At 36.1% G+C, this 24067-nt stretch overlaps 1 protein-coding gene and 1 long non-coding RNA gene across 3 annotated transcripts; both read left to right on the forward strand.

Moving 5' to 3' along the window:
* Positions 1-500: 500 nt before the first annotated feature.
* LOC100807236 (coproporphyrinogen-III oxidase-like) lies at positions 501-2897 on the forward strand. Its single transcript, NR_163598.1, has 2 exons — positions 501-1546; positions 2057-2897. It is a non-coding gene; the product is annotated as a coproporphyrinogen-III oxidase-like (long non-coding RNA).
* A 2740-nt stretch (positions 2898-5637) lies between these two features.
* On the forward strand, positions 5638-23956 carry LOC100807766 (kelch domain-containing protein 4). Of its 2 annotated transcripts, XM_003528072.5 has the most exons (20): positions 5638-5870; positions 5985-6071; positions 6218-6286; positions 6389-6521; positions 6830-6876; positions 6990-7076; positions 8029-8090; positions 9292-9334; positions 9486-9566; positions 10021-10137; positions 10450-10555; positions 10768-10831; positions 11497-11539; positions 11658-11888; positions 11975-12136; positions 16121-16246; positions 17267-17410; positions 17632-17718; positions 23343-23411; positions 23508-23956. In XM_003528072.5, the coding sequence occupies exons 1-20, from the start codon at positions 5739-5741 to the stop codon at positions 23598-23600; spliced, it is 1983 nt and encodes a 660-aa protein (XP_003528120.1). In that variant the 5' UTR covers positions 5638-5738; the 3' UTR covers positions 23601-23956. The 2 variants fall into 2 exon arrangements, with proteins under 2 accessions (XP_003528120.1, XP_040872497.1); XM_041016563.1 differs by lacking the exons at positions 23343-23411; positions 23508-23956 and having other exon boundaries at positions 5641-5870; positions 17636-17713.
* The last annotated feature ends 111 nt before the right edge of the window (positions 23957-24067 follow it).

The raw sequence follows: 24067 nt of genomic DNA on the forward strand, positions 1-24067 counted from the left end.
TCATTAATCAATCTTATCAAATTTAATCAACTCCATATTGTCATTGACCAATCTTGTATTTGTGACTAACCAAGCTTTAAATTGATCGTTTATATTTTATTGTTGTTACCTTAATTGATGTGGATCATTTATAGTTAAGATGTTGGCTAGAGAGAAAATGGAAAATTATTTGAGAGGATCTAAATTTAGAGGAAAAAAAATGATGATGCGATCTATCTGAAAAGGTTAACACGTGCCATTCAGACATTAATAATTATATGGGTTAATTGTTACAAAATATAACTAGGACTCATGTTGCTTATCAAGCACATAGTATTTAGGATAAAATTAATTTTAAAAAAAATATTTTATACATTGGGATTTAAGAGAGAAATTGGTTACGAGCATTAAATTATTTTTTTTACAATATTACTTATAGTTTATGAAAAATAAGAAAAAGAGCAAAATATACTGATAATTAGATGAGGTTTGTGAAAGCGTGAAAAAAAATAAGAGAGAGAAGTATTTTGTGTAATTTAACGAAATCTCAAGAGATATCAGTTAGAAAAAATATCTTGTCAAATAATTAGACAATAGATAAAGTGAGCCAGGAAAAAAAAAATTGTGAAAATAGAAAGATAAAACAACATCCTCGTCATTTTTGGAGCCCAGCACTTGGTGTTGTCGTGCGTAACTAGTTACAACTCACAACGTACCTTGTCTCTCCTATTCCTTTCCTTTATCAACATTTACGTGCTCCCCGTCCCGCCATGCTGAAATCAACCTTCACTCCAATTTTCTGGGTACTCACACCCAAACCCAAACCTCCAAAACTCCCTTCCCATGCAATCACAAACACCTTCTTCACAAGCAGCATGCCACATGTTCGACATAATGCCCCTGTCAACCCCATCACCCCACCACCCGCATCTTCAGCCTACATCCACCTCCCATTCTGCCGCAAACGCTGCCACTACTGCGACTTCCCCATCGTCGCCCTCGGCTCCACCTCCGCCCTAATCGACGACGACCCACGAGTCTCAAACTACATCCACTGGCTCTGCAGAGAAATCAATGCCACCAATGTGGACCAACCTGATGATGCCAACACCATCACACCCCTTCAAACTGTCTACTTTGGAGGTGGGACGCCCTCGCTGGTGCCTCCTAGGATGGTTTCCTCAGTGTTGGACACACTGAGGACGAAGTTTGGGCTGCGCGAGGACGTGGAAATATCAATGGAGATGGACCCGGGCACGTTTGATGCTGAGAAGATGCGAGGGATGGTGGTGCTGGGAGTGAATAGAGTGTCCTTGGGAGTTTAGGCGTTTCGGGAGGAGCTGTTGAGAGCTTGTGGGAGGGCACATGGGCTGAAAGAGGTTCATGAGGCTATTGATGTTGTCAAGTTATGTGAAGTTGAGAATTGGAGTATTGATCTTATAGCTTCATTGCCTCATCAGACTAGTGACATGTGGGAGGAAAGTCTAAGGCTTGCCATTGAAGCACAACCAACCCATGTTTCGGTTTATGACTTGCAAATTGAGCAAGGCACGAAATTTGGACGATTGTAAGTGCCAGTTATGACTAGCAGAAGCCAAGTTTTAAATTGCGGTTGTGGTTGCAGTTTCATTGTGATCTTTGATATAGTGGAAATTGCAAAATCACAGTCTGCCACCGCAATTTCAGCTTCAATGTCAAGGTTTTTGGGCTCTTCGTATCATAGAGAGAGTCTTTGAGGAAGAGTGTCAGAGAGAATGTCATTAGCATTCCTCTTCTCTTTTCCGCAATGTCAAGAATTGCGATACAACTGCAATTTAAAACCTTGACATCAGATGCAGCTGCAACTATGGTTGTAGAGAGATCCCAAAAACCTTGACATTGCAGCAGCAATCTCCGTCGCTGAGACCCTAAAAATCTTGAAGTTGCAGTCACAATTGTGGTCTTTATGACCCTAAAGACCTTGATGTTGCCGTCACTAAACATTTTTTAAAACCTTGACTAGCATTGATGGCTTTTTCTTTTTTTTTCTTTTAAAGCATTAAAATGATTTGGAACCTGAAGGTGAAAATGTTTACAGGTACTCACTAGGGGAATTCCCAATGCCTTCTGAAACACAATCAGCTGAGTTCTATAAGATGGCTTCAAGAATGCTTTCTGATGCGAATTACAATCATTACGAAATCAGCAGCTACTGCAAGAGTGGATATGAGTGCAAACACAACTTTATCTATTGGAAGAACAAGCCTTTCTATGGCTTTGGCCTTTGCTCTGCTAGCTTTGTTGGTGGGTTGAGGTTTTCAAGACCAAGGAAAGTGAACGATTATATTAATTTTGTGCAGAATCTGGAAAATGGATTCGTAAATAGCTCTGTTGAAGGCCACATTCATGGCAAGGACACAGTCATGGATGTGGTGATGCTGTCCCTAAGAACTGCACAAGGCATAGACCTAATGAGTCTCCAAGAATCGTTTGGCAGCTCTATTGTTTTGTCTTTGCTTGAGGCTTATAAAACTTATTTTGAGAGTGGACATGTGGTTTGCTTGGACGAGTATAGGAGAACCGTTAGAATAGATGACCTTAATTCTTTTTTGAACAACACTAATGCAGAAGGAAGGGTGGCTTATATAAGGCTAAGTGATCCAGAAGGTTTCCTCTTATCAAATGAGTTGATAGCCATAGCTTTTGGGGTTATCGACTCTTGGAAGGATATGCCTCCATACCAAGAAGCAGAAGCTACTTGAAAGCATGAATGAATCTGTTAAAGCAACACATAAGTTATAGATGATATTATCTAACAATTATTTTATGTTTATTTATATAGAGCAAATATTTGTTGAAAGGAGGGGATGCATTTTCAAACACTAATGATGGTCATCTTTACATTCTATTGACACAGGTCACATGATCTTCATAACAAATTAATAGTTCATGAAATGAGATAAATCAGGATTAGGCTTAATTGCACTTTTTATTTTTAACTTTTTTTTGACAAATTTGACTTCCAACAAATTAATTTGTTGAATTTTATTTCTAACTTTTTTAAGAGCTTACATATTTTATTTTTCGTCATTGAGGTAACGTGATATTTTAAAATAATTATACTTTTTACATCTAATTTTTTATTTTTTGACAAATTTTACCGTCATTTTTTTATTTTCTGGTAAATTTTACTCCAAAAATAAGAAGATTATAGGTAAAAATACCCCAAAAATCTGAATGTTCAGGTAGAAAACCCACAATCTTGAGATTAAAAGCTCTGAAGTTTTTTTTTTTTAAATGGAGCACAAATGAACACCAAAAAGATATATCTCACATCTAGTAAAGTTTCTCCTACCAAATATACAATTGCAATACCATTGCTCACACAAGGAAAAACGTTGCACGCCAAACAAAAGGCGTTTGGTGATCTCACCTTGTTGCACACTGATAGACCCTTTTATAAGTGTGCATGAAATCGACTTAGTGATGTGGATTATATTCAAATACTCTCTTTATCCCCATATAACATCTATTGATTGTGGACATGTTTCATTTGAATGTGAAAACAAAAATCTTTTAAGTGTTTTTTCTACAATGATCTTATAAGTGTTATTCTTTTATTTTAAAACTAAAGAGCTATTTGGGCAACACTTTGTGAAGGGCATAGACTTGTGTCAAGGAAGGAAAAAAAAGCACTAACAATCACATATTAAGACTTTTTACAAGAAACCATACTACGAGGAAACAATCTTACATGATTTTTGGATGCCTATAAGCTTATTTAAAACCTGAAAAAAGAGATAAAAGAGAAAACAGGAAATAGGAAGAAAAAGAGTGAAGAGTACACAAGTGAGGTGTTTAAAAAAGTAGAGTGCAAAAAATCATTCTCTTTATTTTATTGTGAGAAAAATAGAAAAATACATATTTAGACTAAATTATGATTTAATTTCTCATTTGAACTTTATATCTATACAAACTTTAAGTTATAGTTTCTACACTTAGCAATTATTCATTTTAATATCTACACATATTTTTTTTATTTGTTTCAATTATTACACGTACACTTTTTAATCCATTTTAATTTTTATAATTTTGGAATAAAGTCTCCAAAACGAATTAAAAAGTACATATGTATAAAAACTAAAACAAATAGTTTTTAAATTTAAAAACTAAAATGTAACAAAAAAAATTTAAAATTAAGACTTAAATATATTTTTTTTTGTTTTTGTAAGTTAGTATTTTTTTTGTCGTGTAAGTTTATTTTTTTATTTTTAATCTTTGTAAGTTGACTTTTTCCAATTTTAGTTCCTTTAAAATTATATTTTTTATTTATATATTAAAAAAGCACAAACTTATAAGTAAAATATTTTATATGGATTAAAATTTAAAATAATATAATTAGAAAATAAACTTACCAGACCTAAAAGTAAAAAAGCACTAACTTACTTAAACCAAAAATATATTCTAACCAAAAGGAAAGATTTTTTTTAAAAGACTTTTTACTATCAGGATTCTTAACCCAAGATTTTAATGGATTTCTAACACAGATTTTTAAGATTTCAAAGTACTTTATGGATTTTTAAGATTTTGAAAGATTAATACATTTTAAACAAAAAAATAACGGAAGTTACAAAAGTGAATGAAAAAGATGATAAATAAATTATAATGTTTGAATAAAGAAAATAAAAACGATAGAAATTTTAAACCTTTTAATAACAAAGTCATTATTGCCTAAAAAAATAATAAGAAAGTGATTCTCACTTCATGTTCGCCTAATTATTAGCATTTCTCCACATATCTGAACCTATATTAGTCCTCCATATATTAGCATTTCTCCGCCTATATTATTAACACAATAATAATAATAATAACACGCTGTCAAAAAAATAATAATAACACATTAATAATTAACATTTTAATAATAACACAAGAAAATAATAATAATAATAATGGACGTTGTAAAAAAACAAGTTGAAGAAACAGAAAAAAAAAGAGTTTTTTATTTTGATTTGCATATACAGTACTAAAAAAAAGCAATATGAAATCTTGATGCATATCAATTGCCATTGATGCATATTCATTGCCTGGACGTTGAAAACAATATGAATACGAAATCGTGAAGCATATACAGCACCCTTTGCGTAATATACATATAGTATGAACAATATTGACTATCGATTGCCATTAAAAAAATAGGTAAAATTGATTGAAAAGTTGTAAGAGAATGAACCTGGTAGTGGTTTGTGTCTTGTTGGGCAGGAGAAGAAAAAGTCTTTGGAAGATTATGAAAAGTCTCAAGGGTTTGGGTGAGATTGTTGGAGGAGTATTTTATTTGTATTTCTAACTAAAAAGTCTCTCAAAATCCATTCCACAAAAGAATCCATCAAAATCTATTTACATTTGAATACCAAAAGACATTTTAAAAGTGTTAATAAATCTCAATTGAATACCAACAGATTTTGTTGCCCTGAAAAAAAAAATCTTTATTGTCTTAATTGAATACACAAAACTTTTTAATCATAAAAAGTTTTTTAAAATCCTTTTAAAATGTTAAGCTCGTGCATGAATGAAATGGGTAATTAAACCATAAATTATTAATAGTGTTGAACAATGCTAAACTAAACCAAAATGAGTAACTCAAATAAGAATTTGAACCCCAAAAAAGAAAAATTAATTAATCCATATATGATGTGAGTAGTATTTGCGACGCAGGGTCTAAGCAATTTGATGCGGCGCGGGGTTTAGACTTGAGTGTGCATTCTGAGAGGAGAGAAGAGAAGATGGGGAAGAAGACGAAGAAACCCGGCAAAGGCAAAGAGAAAACCGAGAGAAAAACCGCGAGAGCCGAAGAGAAGAAAGCTCGCAGGGAAACCAAGAAGCTCTCTCCCGAAGACGACATCGACGCCATTTTGGTATGCTTTTGCTATTCTCTAGTTTATCTTCGATCACATTTCCATTTCACTTTCACGAAGTAATAAGTAAGCAAAAACCTAAAAACAAAACAATGAAACTTGTATTTGACACAGTTGAGCATTCAAAAAGAGGAAGCTAAGAAGAAGGATGTCCAAGTCGACGACAACGTTCCCGCGCCTTCTCCTCGCTCCAACTGCTCGGTAACTAACGCCGTTAACTTCACTCACTCACTTATTCACTCACATCTCACCGTTGCGTTGCGTTTTCCGTTTTCCGTTTTTTCTTTTATCGGCAAATGTTAGTTGTTAGTATTGCGTTTTCCGTTTCTTGACGCATCGTTTTGCAGCTCACTGTCAATCCATTGAAGGAGACCGAGTTGATTCTCTACGGCGGCGAATTCTACAACGGAAACAAGGTTACAAGTTTGAACTTTCAACTCAAACGCGATTGCGTTTATTTGTTGATTGAGTGCCGTGATGTGAATGAATTGTTGTTGCCGCAATGTGAATTTGTGCAGACATTCGTGTATGGCGATCTCTTCCGGTATGATGTGGAGAAGCTGGAATGGAAATTGGTTTCCAGTCCTAACAGTCCTCCTCCTCGCAGTGCTCATCAAGCCGTTGCATGGAAGAATTATGTTTATATTTTTGGTAATTCACTTTACTTTGGTGTTCAAGTTTAGCTGAGACGAATGGCGATGTGTGAACCATGTAACCAATCTCAATTAGCGGGATAAGGGCTTTAGGTATGTTTGAATTTCCGTTCAAAACATCGTTGAATGCCAATTCAATCTTTTTGTTCAGTCATGTTCGGGGGCCTTGGAACGTGCCAAAACATAAAAACAAACACACACCTTGTTTTTTTCGTTGTTGATAGCTGAGTTTACTAGCTTTTGCTTGCTGCCCACAGTTGAAAAATTTGTGTGGTGATTGCTATTTTACTTTTGTTTGGGCTTTAGGTGGTGAGTTTACATCTCCAAACCAAGAGCGGTTTCATCACTACAAGGTTAAGCTCACATTGCCTTGCTTTTGATATGCGACGAGATTACAAGAATGTGGTTTGGTGTATTGGATTTTGACTATTTGGTTATGTTATTTTTTGGATTTTGATTTGTTTAGGATTTTTGGATGTTGGACCTGAAAACAAATCAGTGGGAGCAGCTTAATTTGAAAGGGTGCCCCAGTCCACGTTCAGGACATCGAATGGTATATTCAGGTTCATGAGAAGTGATACACTCATTCATTTACTAGTAAGGGTGTCAGATTATTGAATCTTTTATCAAACAGGTTTTTGGTATGTTTGTTTCTGAAAATGCATGCTATTGTCTGGATTGCATTGCAAATGTGAAAATAGAATCACTACTTATAACATAGCATGTTTACAATTCTGTTAGAACATCAACCTTAGATGATCCACATCACAGCTTGATTTGGTTCATTTCATTGTAATATTCCCATTTTGAGAGTGCAGTACAGTCATGTCAGAAATTAAATAACAAGAACAATTTATTATCTTGTTGCTGAAGCTGATTTAATTACTAATATTCTTGTTGTTGAAGTAACAATTACCTAATAAATTTGGCAAGATACTGCTATTGGGAATACAAATCTTTTGTGCTGTTTGGTCTTAAACAGCTGCAAGGTTGGATTACTTGCATATCTCAATTCTTGGATGACAGAACACATTAATTAATTGACTTTTTTGAATCATCAATCATCATATTGTTTGCACTTGTTACTAGATTGCATGCTCCTGACATATAGAATATCTGTTCTTTCTGTGTCTGACTGCAGTAGCTAAGAGCCTATTTCATGCATCTTATTTTGCATACTTTAAGGATGGTTGCTTTGCTCATTCTAATTGCTAAAATCCTGAAACCTTGCAATATTCTCCCTTCCTCTTTTTTTCATTTAAATCTCTTAGTTTTTTTACAGAGAAATCCATGGCATGTCCACTCCAACTTGTTTGTGATTATCTGAAATTTTGTTCTTGTTGGTATGTTTAGGAACCTGTTTGTGATATCATAGTTACGAATCTTTATTTTAGTAGTTAATCACTGTGTGCCCCCCCCAATATCATATGGCATATTAATCCAGTTTTTTTTTGTCTTCATCATATAGTTGTTTGTTCTAATGCTTTATTTTGGTTAATTAACAGGTATTGTACAAGCACAAGATTATTCTTTTTGGTGGCTTCTATGACACTCTTAGAGAAGTGAGGTTGTTAATGCTGCTTACTTTTTTTTGTTGATAATTTTTTATTGTCCATAATTGTGTTAATTATATGTATGTGATTTTCTTTCCCATATTAAAAAAATAAAAAACTCTGCAGCAGATGAGCTTTCCGTAGCTAATAGTTAAATTAAAATGTTCTGGTTTTGAAAAATGAGTTCTAGTATATAATATCCATGATTCAACATAAATCTAATTAAGTCTACCGGCAATTGAATTCAGGGAGAAGCAGAATTTGAGCTTCTAATAAACTCAAGTTACAGGATTTCTTTGGATTTTTTCTCTGCTTGTAAATGCATTATTAGTATATACTATATTGCATGTCAACATCAATTTCTTTGTGAAAAGGGTCAAGATGGTAATTCCACTTGTAACCCCCTTGCCCGTGAAACAAGTAGAAATGAGGAAGGTGTAAGGTATCATTTCTGGTAGAGGAAATATTTAAAAGCAGTGTAAAGGAGGGAAGAGTGGCAGAAATGGAGAATAGTTGGTTATGAGTGGGGTAGGTCTCTCAGGCTGGGGGCTCAATCTCTGGTTTAGTCTTTTTTTTTCCTCATAAATTTCATTTCTATTCCAAGAAAATCCTTAATCACTGTTCTGGAGATAGCAAGACGGATTATACCCAACCAGATGCTCTGTTTTATTACCATTTTTATTCATTTCTTTAGTTCTGTTTACTGATTCTTATCAGGTTACTTTCTTTGCTTGATATAACTTCAAAGTTTTGTCTTGAACACTTTAATATTAATATACTAATGTGGTAATTTTCAAATATTTAAACTATTTTTTGCCTTTTCGGTGGCCTGTGAGTAATGTAATGAAGAGTTACACCATACACAGTATCATTGAATAGTCGCATGAAGTTGTTTTGTGAAATCACATGTATTAAGCCTTCTGAAATTTATCCACATTAGTTGATTTTATGGAATTTTGAGAAAATTAAATTGACGTTTTGTGTTTTAATCATGACATAGAGGATGAATCAGTTATTCAGAAACTTATGGTATCATAGTTGTGTAAATATTGAATGTTATTGACCCTATAAATTTTAAATTTTGCATTTGATGTTTTTTGTGTATAAACATAAACGAAGTTCTTTAGATTATTTACCTAGAGAGACCAGTCATTGGTATTGATTCACTTAATATCATTTCTTTGCCAGGTTAAGACCTTTTAATTGATTATGCAGGTACTACAATGATCTATTTGTATTTGACCTTGATCAATTTAAGGTAAATATATCTAAATAGCTGGGTTATTATGTTAATATGCTATTTACTATTTAAGTTCAGCACCAAAACATCAGGCTGTTTGATTTAATGTAATAATGTTGATTTTGTGTTCATTAATTTTGATTAATGCCAATGTGATTTTGTGTTATAGTGGCAAGAAATAAAGCCTAAGCCCGCAGCAATGTGGCCAACTGCACGTAGTGGTTTTCAATTATTTGTTTACCAAGATGACGTGAGTAAAATACTGATCCCCTTTACATGATGCTAGTTTTTGTTTTAAATTACTTGTATTTATGTGTTAGAACTGGTATCAAAAACAGCAAGAAAGATTGAATTTTATTGACTGAAAAATAGGGAAAATTTCCCTAGAAAAGTCTATATCCACTTTATGCAACTCTACATTCACCAAAAGTCCCTAAATTGCTGAACTTCGAGGGTCTGCACCTCCCAATGCCCAAAGGCTCCAATTCTCTCAAATTTTGACACGAGATCTCTCTTTCCACCTCCCCTCTTATTTATAGGCAATATGCCTTATTTCATTGACCGACTATCCTAACTATCTAATGTAACTAACTAATGGGTATCTTTCATTATGTTTATTACTATAGTAAAGTTTTCCCCTATGTACTGTATGATTAATTTGTGTGGCTCTACAAAGTAGTTTTGAAGTTCCTTTCACCTTGCAGATTTTTTTGTATGGTGGCTATTCGAAAGAAGTTTCATCTGATAAGAGCAACTCTGAGAAAGGAATTGTTCATTCAGATATGTGGTCCCTTGATCCTAAGTCTTGGGAATGGAACAAGGTACTTTGGAGTTAAGTTTAATATTGAGTGAATTTGTATATTTCTCTTCTTAGGCAAGTTTGAGCTTTGTTATATATTATAGTTTTGCCTTGCCCACTAAATAAAATGATTCTAGTCAGTGTTCAATAGCTGTACAAACTTCTTTGTTTATGCTTCAATTTGATTATGAAATATTTTTCTCTTATATTTGCTTCTCTGTCCCTTCCCCTCATTAGGCTCATACACACCCGATGACTCACTGAAAACAGTGCATTTTGTTATCTTTTTGTACAACTGATTTTTTTTTCATCATCTTTTCCCCCTTCATGACAGGTTAAGAAAAGTGGAATGCCTCCTGGTCCTCGTGCTGGGTTTTCCATGTGTGTTCATAAGAGGAGGGCTCTGCTATTTGGTGGCGTTGTGGATATAGAAGTTGAAGGTTAGCTTTTGTTTTACATGATTATTATTTTTGCTATTTGTGAAACAGCTTATATTTTTAAAGCAAGTGATTGGGAAGTCATCTCTATGACCTAATGCTTGTAAACAATTAATAAGATGAGACAGTCAGCTCAAATTCTCTTTTGAAGGGGTGTATTTCATTGTTTATGCTTGTTGTGAGGTTAGTATCCTAATTGCAGCAACACTGTGCAGTTGATGTAATGATGAGCTTGTTTTTGAATGAGCTTTATGGCTTTCAGTTAGACACCAATCGCTGGTGAGTCCCACATTCCATTGGTGCTTTTATGTCATATTCTAAAGTTGCCATTTATGAACTGAATTCTTCCATTGACTTTTGATTCTAAGTCATTGTAATTTTGCATTTTGCTCTGTAATTGATTGTTTTCTGCGTATACTGGTTAGAGCATAGGTGTGCTATCATATTTAATGCTTTTTTTTTTTTTTTTTTTATCAGCAAAGATAATTAAATTAATATGAAATAAAGTACCAGAGGTACTAATTACAGAGAGTATGGAATATTACATGTAGTGCAGAAGTAGTCAAATAGATCTACTTGTGTGGTGTACATCTATTGCTGTTTTGTGTGTACTACCCTCTACATAAACAAAAAACCTTGTCTAATATTGCTTGACCACTGATTAAAGTGGATTGTGAAATCCTTCTCAAATTGTCTAAGCCAAGTCCAGACTATAAAAATAGCATCTTCAAAAAGCCGATTAGCATCAAATTTTGCATTTGCAAACAAAATTCTGTTTCTGAGCTTCCAAATAGACCATGTTACCGCCAACCACCAGTACCTCCATCGCTTAGCCCTTATTCCTTCGATCTGGATAGAAATGTGCTGGATGAAGTGCTGTTTCAGGCTGAAAGGGAAAACACCTTTGATCTTGATTTACTTATTTAATCTTGTTTTGGTAATAGGTATCCTCTGGAGTTAAGAAAGGAGAAGTCGACTAAAGATAAGGTAGATTGGATGTCATGCAAACATACTTTGGATCTCATGAAAATTTTCCCCATTTTAAAACACATCCTATGGACTATTCTGCATGTTATATTTCTTCTTAATTAAATGGCTTTTGTAGTTAAAAAAAATAGAACAAAATTGTCCTGATGATGTTGACAAGAAGATAAATCCAGCATGTGCAACAAGAGAAGAAACTGAGGAGTCAGATGATGAAGAAAACAGCATTGATTATATATCCAAGAATATAGCGTCAAACATGTCTATTGATGATGGTGAAACACTTACCAAATCCGAAGGAAAGCCTAAGGAATCCAGTGCTAAATTGGACCTTCAAAGTTCTTTGCCTGAGGTTGTCTTTTTAGACCATCTTATGATACTACTCCTATTTTTACCCAGATATTGATTAATTAGTTTTTTTTCTCTCCAAATTTTTAGGTAGTGAAGCCCTGTGGACGTATTAATGCCTGCATGGCCGTTGGAAGAGATACATTATATATATATGGTGGCATGATGGAGATTAAAGATCAAGAAATCACTCTTGATGATTTGTATTCTTTGAACCTTAGCAAACTTGATGAATGGAAGTGCATTATACCGGTTTGTTATTTTTTCTCTAGTTAACTAGCTTTTTACCAATACATGCATATGTTCTATACCATAGTTATCAATCATAGATAGCTGTGTGTAGCAGCTAACTCCAAAAATGCTATAGCGGTATAGCCCATAGTGGGATGACCGCTATTTTCATACATTTTATACAGTTTATATAATTTATACTAAATACATATAAATGCTCAAAAATTAAAAAAAAATCAATACTAAAAAATATTGACATGTTTATAATTAACAAAAAAAGGTTATAGATCTTAGCTCTTAAGCAAACATACAAGTAAATAGTAACAAAGTAACTAAAGGGACAGAAACAAAATTAGTGAATGAGTTTGGGTCTTTGGGAGATAGATAACCAAGAAAAGACATCAGAGACTTGGACTAGAGAGACAATAAACAGATAACATAGACTGATGGAGCAGAGAGAACAAAAAAAAATAGAAAGGAAAAAAATCACATTAGAGAGACAATAACACAGAACTCAGGTTAATAGAAAACAGAGAGCATAAGAGAACACTGATAACAAGAAAAAAAACTGAGAATGAGAACGGGAGAAGTAAAAAGGCTGCTAGATAGGTTGTCGGAGAGTCTCCGGAGGGTCACAAAATGGTTGCTAGAGAGTCCCACAAGGGTTGTGTAGTAATCGCAAGGTAGGAGAGGAGACAAGTGAGCCATGATAGTTATGAACTTTGAAACGGTTTTCTACAAGCTGAAACCCTTTTTACCCAAAATTACCTCCATAAAATTAACTAAGGATTTTGGGAGGCTATTCTCAGGATTTTGGACACCACCAGCATAGTGGTGCTATAGCACCATGAATGCTGCTATGCTATTACTACCACTACGACCCGCTACAGTGAAGTGTGATGCTATGGCAGTGCATATAGTGGTCAGGGGCCGCTATAGCGTGCTATAAAGCAGCGCTTTTGACAACCTGCTCTATACTATAGATTCAAAGTAATAATATTATACATCTAGGAAATCAGATGTACCCCAATATTAACACTCTCTAAAAGTGCTGTTAGTTGTAGGACATGGACCTAGTATTCCTTGAGTTGGTAATCGTAGCATTGGGCAGATTTTGTGCTTGTTGTTGAGACTGATATTGCTGAAACTGCTGAGGAAATTGCCCTTGCTTTGAATCCATTCCCCATGAGTTGACAGAGGAGAAATTGTTAGGCTGATAAGCTCCATAATTTTGTGGTACTGAATTCCAATTGCCGGGGTTTGAAGAAGGCTGAAACCCTTGAAAGTTGGGAGGCACTTGAGTCGGAAGCAGGATGTCCAAGTTTGTAACAAACTTGACATTGCACATTGGGATAACGACCACCATTAGACATGGCAACGGAGCGAGGCAGGGATAGGTATTGCCTCCTCAGTCCTCGACCTCGACTCCCCAACATATCTTCATACCCGTCCCAGATACCTGACAGGTTGAAATTTGTTATCCCTTCCCCATACCAGCTGGGTATTGGATATTCCTGTCCCTGCCTTGTCCCCAGTTCAAATTTGTAAAATAAGTTTTTTTTTCGTCAAAAAATTATATTAAAAATCCGATTTTAGAAAAAATAAATTGATTGTTACGCATTTATTTTTAACTACTTATATATCAATAAATTCATTGCAGCACATTTGTCTACAAAAATTATCAAGAAAGGAATCTTAAATTATGTAAAAATTATAAAATAAAATTAAAAAGTAATAAATAAAATTAAGACTAACTCATTTGTCTTCCGTGATTCCATTGTTTTTTAAGGTAAACAAAATACACCAAATATTAAATAACATAACTCAAAGTCATAGTGCCCAATGTTCATCATTTCAAATTACACCAAATTAGAAATAACTAAAAAATGAAAACAATGTTCATCATCAAAATAACCACCAACTTCACCAAAGATGTCATCAACATTGCTTCCTCAACCAGGTATTTTTATGTAACAAAAGGGCATTTTAATAATTTCATCATCGAGACGGGTACGGGTATGAGACAAGTAGTGGCATTCCCATCCTCGATCCTGATTAAAAAAGTCGGGTAGTCCCTGAACCCGAACCCGTAACCGTACCCGGTCAACTTGGGTATTCTTTGTCAAAGTCGGGATGGGTTCGAGCGGGTATCCACGTGTACGGGTTTCATTGTCATGCCTAACCACCATGACCGTGGCTACAACCATTTCGACCGCCGAGACCATGTCCAAAGCCGCGATACCCAGAATATGAGTTGTAGTTCGAATTCGCATTTTTAGATGCAAAATTCGCTTGAACAGAAGACGACTGTTGCTGTGAAGGGAATTTCTATTAGATTGAGTGAAACGGTTTTTGAGGCAAGCTTCTTTTGCGGTAGTTCCTGAACCCGAACCCGTACTCGGTTAACTTGGGTATTCCTCGTCAAAGTCGGGACGGGTTTGAGCGGATATCCACGGGTATGGGTTTCATTTTCATGCCTAACCACCATGACCATGGCCACGACCATTCCGACCGTCAAGACCACATCCAGAGCCGCGATACCCAGAATATGAGTTGTAGTTCGAATTTGCATTTTTAGATGCAACATTTGCTTGAGCAGAAGACGACTGTTGCAGTGAAGGGAATTTCTGTTAGATTGAGTGAAGCGGTTTCTGAGGCAAGCTTCTTTTGCGATTTTTCCAATTGCATCTCATGCGCAAGAAGAGCTTCCACTTCCTCAATTTGCATCGGTTGAAATTTGCTCTCGATAATGGAAATCACAGAATTGTTGCCAGAAGGCAAACCTTCAAGGATGATATCAACATGTTGCTCTGGTGTAATTGGATCTTCGGCAGAAGCTAGCGTATCTGCTAGGGCTTTGATGCGCAAGAGAAATTCTGAAACAGTTTTGCTATCAAGAGTAGTGGACCGCAATTCTGCACGAAGTTGATGAGCTCTTGCTCGAGTTAGCTTCTGAAAGTGATCATGAATCTTTTCCCAAAGTTGAAAGGAGTGAACAGATCCTAGAACGCGCAACAGAATCGAGCTGGAGAGAGTTGATTGTAGCCATGTTAGGTGCATCTGATCTTGTATTTCCCACACAGTGTACACAGTGCCAGAGTTCTGATCGGCTTCATTTGCATATCGAAGAGGAATATTCGGACACACCAAGTAATAGTGTAGTTGATGCGCTTTGATCACTGGTTCTACTTGTTGCTTCCACAGCAAGAAGTTTGAATCAGTGAGCTTCTCAGAAATCGAGTGCGAGAACGCTGAAGATGAAGAGAAAGAAGGAGTAGCGGAAGGAGGAGTAGGAGATTCTGTCATTGAAGGATCTTTTTGGCTCTGGATACCAAATTAGAAAGGGATATCGAAAAGAGAAAGAGAGAGAGAATTTGTAAGACTTATGCATTCTGATATTATTATTCCCAACTGTTTTCAGTTACACTGTAGTTTATAAAGAACTGTGAGACTTGCAGAGCAAGCTACACAAACTTGTAGAAGAAGATTTTAAGGCTTGCATTGCAAGCTTCTAGTTAGTTAGGTGCCAGCTGTCGAGGACAGCTGGATAACTAACTTACATACTCTGAACCGAGTACAATACTCATATCTTCTGACTAAATATCAAATTGTTGTTCTATTTTAGGAGCTGTGTCTCTGTATATCTCTCTCTCACGAGAAATGGTTAAGCAAGAAATAATTAATTTGTCTCATTCACAATATAACTACTGAAGGAAGAGATGCTTTTTCGGTTGTCCCCCTCAAATAATTAGAGAATATATCTCAGGATTTAATTGCAAATCATAATGTGAACTGGGTGACTTATCTTCTGATTACAATGTGGAATGTACAAAGACTAGGTCCCTGAATATGAGCTATGCTGAATCGCTGATGCTGTTAATATAGCTTTTGTTGATTCAATTTCAGCTTATTTAATCTAAGAATATATTGTGATTGTAATTTCCTAATTATAAATACATTTTTACTTTATTTGCTACAATCTGATTTAGCTTTTCTTCAACCCAGGCGTCAGAATCTGAATGGGTGGAAGCTTCAGATGATGATGAAGAAAATGATGATGATGAAGATGAATCTGACAATGATGGTTCAACTGATGAGGATGAAGATGATGAGGAAGAGGAGGAGGAAGAGGTATAGATTCTAACTTTGTAATTCAAACAAGAAAAAAATGAATGAATTATTCCCGCCTCTCCTATGTTTTACTGTTATGTCTCATATTGAGAACCTAGTCAAAACCCTCAGTTTGGCTACAATCAACCTCAAAATAGTGTTAGGCCTTGCTACCTTGTGTATGTTATGGTCAAATGTCATTCCCGTATTTAGATTACAGAAAAGGACGGAAACCATTTATTTGGTGTAGTGAAATACTGAAATTAAGGCTCAAATGGCTAGGAAACAAATTGAATCTTTAGTGCAAGTGTGCAACTTCTGCAAATGAAGTGTTCTCCCCCTTTTTTCAATATTACAAGGTTGAACAAGGGTAAAACTGACATTTGACCACACAACATCCATGATCCAACATCTTTTGTTAATGACTATATAAGTGTGATAGCATTGAGTTAGTTGTAGTGTAGTAACTAGTTTTATAAGAAGATTTTAGGTTTAATAAGAAAGGGGACATCTGTGTAGTAAATGCAAAATTCATGTGAAGGGAAAATAGTTTATTAAATCTAACACGGGGAGAAAACAACAGAATAAACTATCTTTTTGGAATTCTGCTTCTTTACTTTTCCTTTCATTATTTCAATTCACTTGTGAGTAGTTGATTTCTTTCTCATTTTTTTTGGATATTTTAAAGTCAACCTATTTTCCATGAAAAGATGTGTAATGGGAACAAAAGGGGTTCTCTCTAAGAAACTTTGTTTTTTGCTACATGTTACTATATCCTTAACAGTAAATAATATTTTGATGGACAAAAATAAACTTGTTGAACCAGTAACCTGTGACATGATCTTTGCCCATGCTAAAAGTTGTAATCCGTGATAAACATTAAGCATTTCTTAGGTATTTTTCCTAAACATGCAATTGCTATTCCACACAGATAATGTTGAAACATATATGGGTGATCAACTCTCCATAACCAGAAAGTTTATTTTTCTCCAAAGCAAGGTTTCCTACATTATTAAATTGGCTTTACCTTTTGGTCACTAGGCTCAGAATGCATCAGTTCAGGTGGTAGATGCCGTTGCTTTAATCAAAGGGGTGGGAAAGAATCTGCGGAGGAAAGAAAGGAGGTCACGGATAGAGCAGATTAGAGCTAGTCTTGGCTTGTCAGATTCACAGAGAACACCATTGGTAATATATTGATATTTATTAAAAACATTTTTGACTGTTGATAAAACATTACAACTAGTGAATATATTAAAAAAAAAATTAGCTTATGATTTCTTGTACTAGTACCTTTGTTGATTGATTTTATCTGGTTGTCATTGTGCCTTTAAAAGCATCTCTGGGCTTTCAATTAGTATTTTTTCTATCCCACTGTTTTCTTAATTTGATTCTTGTTGCATCCCAAGCCAGGAGAATCCTTGAGGGATTTCTACAGGCGTACAAATATGTATTGGCAAATGGCAGCCCATGAACATACTCAACACACTGGAAAAGTAGGTTTTCTCTTTTCTTTCTCTAGTTATATGATTCTCTTATAACTTCCCATGTAAAATCATATTATCTTTGGTAATTTGATTTGTTTTATGAACCTAGGAAAGAGACTTGAAAAATTTATAGAAACAAGCAGCGAAAATGAACAATTTTATTGAACGCATGAGAAGAGGAGAAAGACTTTTTCTTCAAGTTACCCCTTAATGGAGTTGACAGAAAACAAGAGAAAACTGAGATAGAGAAATCTTATATTATTCAACCCAACTGAAAAGTTGTTTCAAGACAGTTTATATAGACAGTTATGCTAACTGTCAACTAACTCTAACAAACTTGAGCTAGTTAACATACAATAGAAAGAGAACTTACTACTATCTATAGTGAGGATCCAGAATACAACAGAAAGAGTAAAAAACACGAGTGAAGTATACTCTTATACTCCCCTGCAAGCTCAAGAGGGGTTGGAAGAAGGTCTTTCAACCACTTTGAGCTTGGACCTAAAAGAAATAAAGGAAGAAGGAGACAAAGCTTTGGTCACAACATCTGCAATCTGATCCATAGCAGGAACATGAACAACATCTAGCTTCTTGTTCAAAACTTTCTCTCTGACAAAAAACAAATCCAGCTCCATATGCTTGGTTCTAGAGTGTAAAACAGGATTGTGAGCTAATGAGACAGTGCTGGTGTTGTCACAGAGAATGAGAGGTTTAGAGTGAGCAACTTGAAGTTCAGACAGCAAGGACTGAATCCAAGTGACCTCTGCTACAATAAGAGCCATGCTTCTGTATTCTGCCTCAGTACTGGATCTGGCCACCACAGACTGTTTCTTGTACCACCAAGAAATGAGATTGGGTCCAAGAAAAATAGCAGCACCAGAGGTGGACCTCCTTTCATCAGGATCAGACGCCCAGTCAGCGTCACAGTAAGCATGAAGAGGAAAGGGACGGAGAGAAGCTGCCTGAAGACGTAATCCCCAAGAGATAGTACCCTTGAGGTTCCTCAGAATACGCTTAACAGCCAGCCAGTGCTATTCAGAAGGCTTGGACATGAACTGGCTGACCTTGTTAACAGAGAAACAAATCTCAGGTCTTGTAATAGTAACATACTGCTAAGCCCCAACTATTGACCTGTATAAGGTAGGATCAGAGAAATCTGGAGAGCCAAGCTTGGTTAACTTGCAGCCTCCAACCCAAGGAGAAGAAATGGGATTAGACTCATCCATTTTAGTCTTGGCCAAGAGATCTCTAATCAGTACAAGCTTGGTTAACTGACAGAATTATGGTTTCCTAATTCACTTTAGATACTCTGTATAAGGGAACCATAGTCCTGCTAAAATTGGCCCATTGTGTAATTTCAGCAGTACAACTTGTACTGATTAAGATATAATACAATATTATTTTTGCTGAGTAAAAAAAAAATCTGGTTGCCTTTGCACTTCTATTCCCAAAAAATAATCTAAATCACCAAGATCTGAGAGAGAAGACAGAATTGAGTTGAGCAACAAGTGAGTGAATGAGTTTTGTATTATTTCCAGTGATGATAATGTCATCTACATAGACTAATATATAGACAACAGGAGCATTTTCTGAAAAAACAAAGAGTGAAGGATGACACTTGCTGGAAGAAAAATTGAAGTTGAGAAGATTAGCTTTAAGTTTGTCAAACCAGGCCCTAGGTGCTTAAGACCATAAATAGCTTTGTGTAACCTGCACACTTGATGCTTGTTAGAAGCACAAATCCTGGGGGTTGGGACATGTATACCTCTTCTTCAAGAATGCCATTGAGGAAGGCATTGTTGACATCAAGCTGCTGAAGGAGCTAGTTGTTAGAAATGGCAAGAGAGAGTACAAGTCTGACAGTTACTGGCTTTATTACAGGGGGAAAGGTCTCCTTGTAATCAAAGCCTAACTGCTGGTGGAAGCCCTTGGCAGCAAGCCTGACTTTGTACTTGTTGACTGAACCATCAGGATTCTCCTTCACTCTAAACACCCACTTACATCCTATAGTAGTTCTAGAGGGCGGGAGATCAACCAGAGACCAAGTGGCATTCTTGATTAAAGCTGCATATTCAGTTTGCATGGCTGAGAGCCAGGAGGGATCATTCAAAGCTGCTTTAGTGGACTTAGGTTCAAGATGGGCAAGGAGAAAGGTAGGGTTAATTCTAGGTTTGACAATTCTAGATTTTGCACAAGTGCACATGGGATAGGTATTTGTGGGTCTGACTAAGGCATGAACAGTGTCAGGTGGGGGAAGTTTATAAGTTTGAAGCTGGTCAGTATTGGTAGTGAGGGACTGAGTATCAGGATTAGTGGATGAAGTGGTTGGTTGCGGGTTGGACAAATCTGGAGAAGTGGATGGTGAAGATGTAGTATGGCTAGTGACATTAGTAGCAGATGCAGGTTGGGTGGTAGACAAAACAGTGAGGATTGAGGTAGGGTCAGGAACCTCAAAGGTAATTAAAGAAGGTTCAGGAAGAAGGTTACAGTAAGGAAAACTGTTTTCATTGAAAGTTACATCTTTAGAGATATAGAGTCTACCATCAGCAACAAGACATTTGTAACCTTTGTGTGAAGGAAAATATCCTAAAAACACACATTCTTGAGATCTGAACTGTAGCTTGTGCTTGTTGTAGGGCCTTAGAAAGGGAAACGAGCAACTAAATACCCTTTAAAAGGAGTAATCTGGCTGTTTGTTCAACAACTTTTGATAAGGAACCTCATTACCAATAGCAGATGAAGGCAATCTGTTGATGAGATAGACACTGGAAATAAAAGCATAGTGAAGAGGCAGCTTAGCTTGAGACACCAAAGTAAGGCCAAGCTCCACTATGTGTCTGTGTTTGCGTTCCACTACTCCATTTTGATGATGAGTGTGGGGACAGATGAGTCTATATATGCGATGTTCCTCCAAAAATCTAGTAAAGGGTCTGAACTCCCCTCCCCAATTTGACTGAACAGCCTTGATAGAAGAATTAAATTGATTTGAAACCATAGTTTTAAACAGTTTAAAAGTTTCTAAGTTAACAGATTTATTTTTAAGTAAAACCAAGTGAATCTGGTGTTAGCATTCACAAAAGTAACATAATACCTAAAACCCAAAGGAGATGAAAATGGTGCTGGACCCCAAAGATCAGTAAAAATAAGATCAAAAGGTTTGTCGTAGACTGTGAGAGAACTAGAGGAAGGGAGTCTATGAGACTTCCCAATACAGTTATTACAAAAATCTGAAGAATTTTTATTAAGATTGGGAAGATTACAAAGTCTAAACACAGTTTTCATGGCATCAACACTAGGTTGACCAAGCCTAGAATGTCAAATAGCAAAAGAAACAGAATTACAAGATGTTGTATTAACAACAGGAACAACAACAGCAGTACTATTTGAAGACACAACAGGAAACTCAGTACTACAAGTAGCTTTATTTACAACAGAAATTTTTACAGCAGTATGGTTTGAAAGGGATGAATGAAAACTTTTTGAGGAAGACTTATACTGAGGCATGGAAGCAAAGGGCTGAGGAAACTGATAGAGGCCATCACTTCCCACAAATCCTTCTAGCAGAAACAACTTAGTATCATGTGATTTAACAAGACAGACAGATGAGTGGAACTCAAAATAAACATTATTGTCTTTACAAAATTGACTGTCACTGATGAGATTTTTTGTAATGGAGGGAACAAACCAAAGATTACTTAGAACAAGAGAAAACTGAGGGTTAATAGGAGAGGAAAAGGTTGATAGACCTGAGGAATTGATATTGAGGCCCTGACCATTTCCAATAGTTATTTGATCAGGTCCTTCAAAAGGTGTTACTTGCTGAATGTTCTGTGACATATTGGTCACATGGTGAGAAGCACCAAAATCAGGATACAAACTCTAAGAAGGTGTGACAACAGAACTAGTTAGAAAAATCTGAGGAGAGTTGGTTTGTTGTTTTGGAGCTTGAATAGCTTGTGGTGGAGGTTGAATGTAAGCATACTGGGGTTGAGCAACATACTGAACAGGTTTAGGATATTGAGAGGATGGAACCACATATTGAACAGGTTGTGCATCCTGAATCTGCTGTGAGGGAAGAGCAGAAGAAGTCCATTGAACAGTGGACGCGGGTGGAGGAAGACTTGGCACATAGTTCTCATCAAGACAATGATAACAGAATGATGCACCATGTCCAGTCTTGTAACATTTGGCATTAAACATCGGAGAAACGACCTCTGCCGCCACCACTGCGTTCTAGACTGCAACCACCACAGCCACGATGGCCAAAGTTTCAACCACCATGACCATCGAAAAATCGATTTCCGGTGGAATTGCCACCAGAAGAAGTCCGAGAAGTCAAATTGACCTGTACCTGAGAATTAGGGTTCGCTATTTGGGCAGAATTAGGAGTAGAGGAATTCTCTAGAGACGAACTGCCAGAGGTACCTTCAATAAGATTAATGGAACCTAGGGTTCGCTTGTGAGATCTTTCAATGTGCGACTCATGCTCTAGCAAAATAGTTCCAACTTCATCAATTGAGAGAGGATCAAATCTTGTACTAATCACTGAGATGGATGAGTCATACTCATCCAGAAGACCGTCAAGAATCATATTCAGATGTTCAAATGAAGACATCGATTCACCAATCGAAGTGAGTTCATTAACCAGATTCTGAACATAAAGAAGATAATCAGTGATGGAGCAATTACCAAGGGAGGACATCGGAGTTCATTGCGAAGCTGACGAACATGAGCCTAAGTAAGAGATTGAAGATGGTCCCATAGCTGCCACAACAATTTGCAACCAATAACACTTGTAACCATATCAGCATAAATGGTCGATTGGGGCCAAGCAAGAAGGAATTGGTTTTATTCTTCCCAAACGCGATATGCATCAGTAGTTGTATTAGAATCGCGATCTTCGACAGAGGCATATTTCTGCGGAATCAATGGATTAACAAGAAAATGACAAAGATGATGACTCTTGATCTCAGGCTCAACTTGTTGAAGCCATAGAAGATAATTTGTCGCATGTAGTTTCTGAGAAATCGAATGCGAAAGCTGCTTCGAAGAAGTCGCCGACGAGGAAGACGGTGGAGGGGAGGGAGGAGGAGAAGAAGCGGAAGCCATGAATGAAGGCTAGGTTTCGACCTAAGCTCTGAATACCATAATGGAGTTGAGAGAAAAGAAGAGAAAACTGAGATAGAAAAATCTTGTATTATTCAACCCAGCTGAAAAGTTGTTACAAGACAATTTATATAGACAATTATGCTAACTGTCAACTGACTCTAACAAACTTGAGTTGGTTAACATACAATAGAAAGAGAACTTAGTACTAACTATAGTGAGGATCCAGAATACAACAAAAACAGTAAAAAACACGAGTAAAGTATACTCTTATACCCCTTTAATATGAATTTTCTAATTCTCTAAATGAATCCTTCCATTTTTTTTCCCTGTTGATCTAACTGATCCCCTCTAGGGGAGGCCAAATTTTGTGATACGGAACGTAAATGAGTTATACCCTAGAACTGTCCTTTGTAAAGTTCCATCCCCCAACACCTTTCTTTTTTCATATATACAAATACATGTGTTCATATAGTTACACACTAATGAGTGCCTCATGTCTTTGGTAAAATTCTGCTGGGTTATAGGAACTCCGCAAGGATGGTTTTGATCTTGCTGAAGCTCGGTACAGGGAGCTAAAGCCTATTCTTGACGAGGTGATATTTTGTTACACTCATTTGTAGAGTATTTCTTCAATTTTGCACCATCGGTGTTTTAAGTAAGTTCCGAGTTATTTTCTTTGGACACTGCAGCTAGCTCTACTAGAAGCTGAGCAGAAAGCGGAGGAGGCCGAAGCACCAGAAACTAGTGCAAAGAAAAGAGGAAAGAAAAAAACTAGAAATTGATAATTTATTTAGCGCACATTTGGGTGTCGCCAAGAATGTAACATGCAATTTTGATTTAGTTTGATGTCATTATCTGCGAAAATTGTGCCAAGAATTTTGTGCACATAATGTGTCGCATGGTCGCGTTACATGTAATCAGTAACCGGCACACACCCAAAATTCAGTTACACTACATGAATTCCCTCCCCGAATGTGCAATAGAAAAGAGAAGAGTTAAAAGAGTTTGTATGGCGCCGAATTTATCTGTGCCTGAGTGTATTTAAATTTTTTTGTAGTTGTTTAATGATCTTTTAAATCTGTGATACATTACATTTGTTCTCCCTCTATCTCGAATATATGTAATATTTCTATTGAAATAGAGTATTAGCTGCTGTTCATTTTTGTGTTTATCATCAAATCATGATTAGTATGGAACCCGACTTAATCTAATGATAAAATGCTGATTGGATGCTTTCGATGCTCGGAAA

This window comes from Glycine max, chromosome 6 (assembly GCF_000004515.6).
Source record: "Glycine max cultivar Williams 82 chromosome 6, Glycine_max_v4.0, whole genome shotgun sequence".
In the NCBI taxonomy this organism is placed as follows: domain Eukaryota; kingdom Viridiplantae; phylum Streptophyta; class Magnoliopsida; order Fabales; family Fabaceae; genus Glycine; species Glycine max.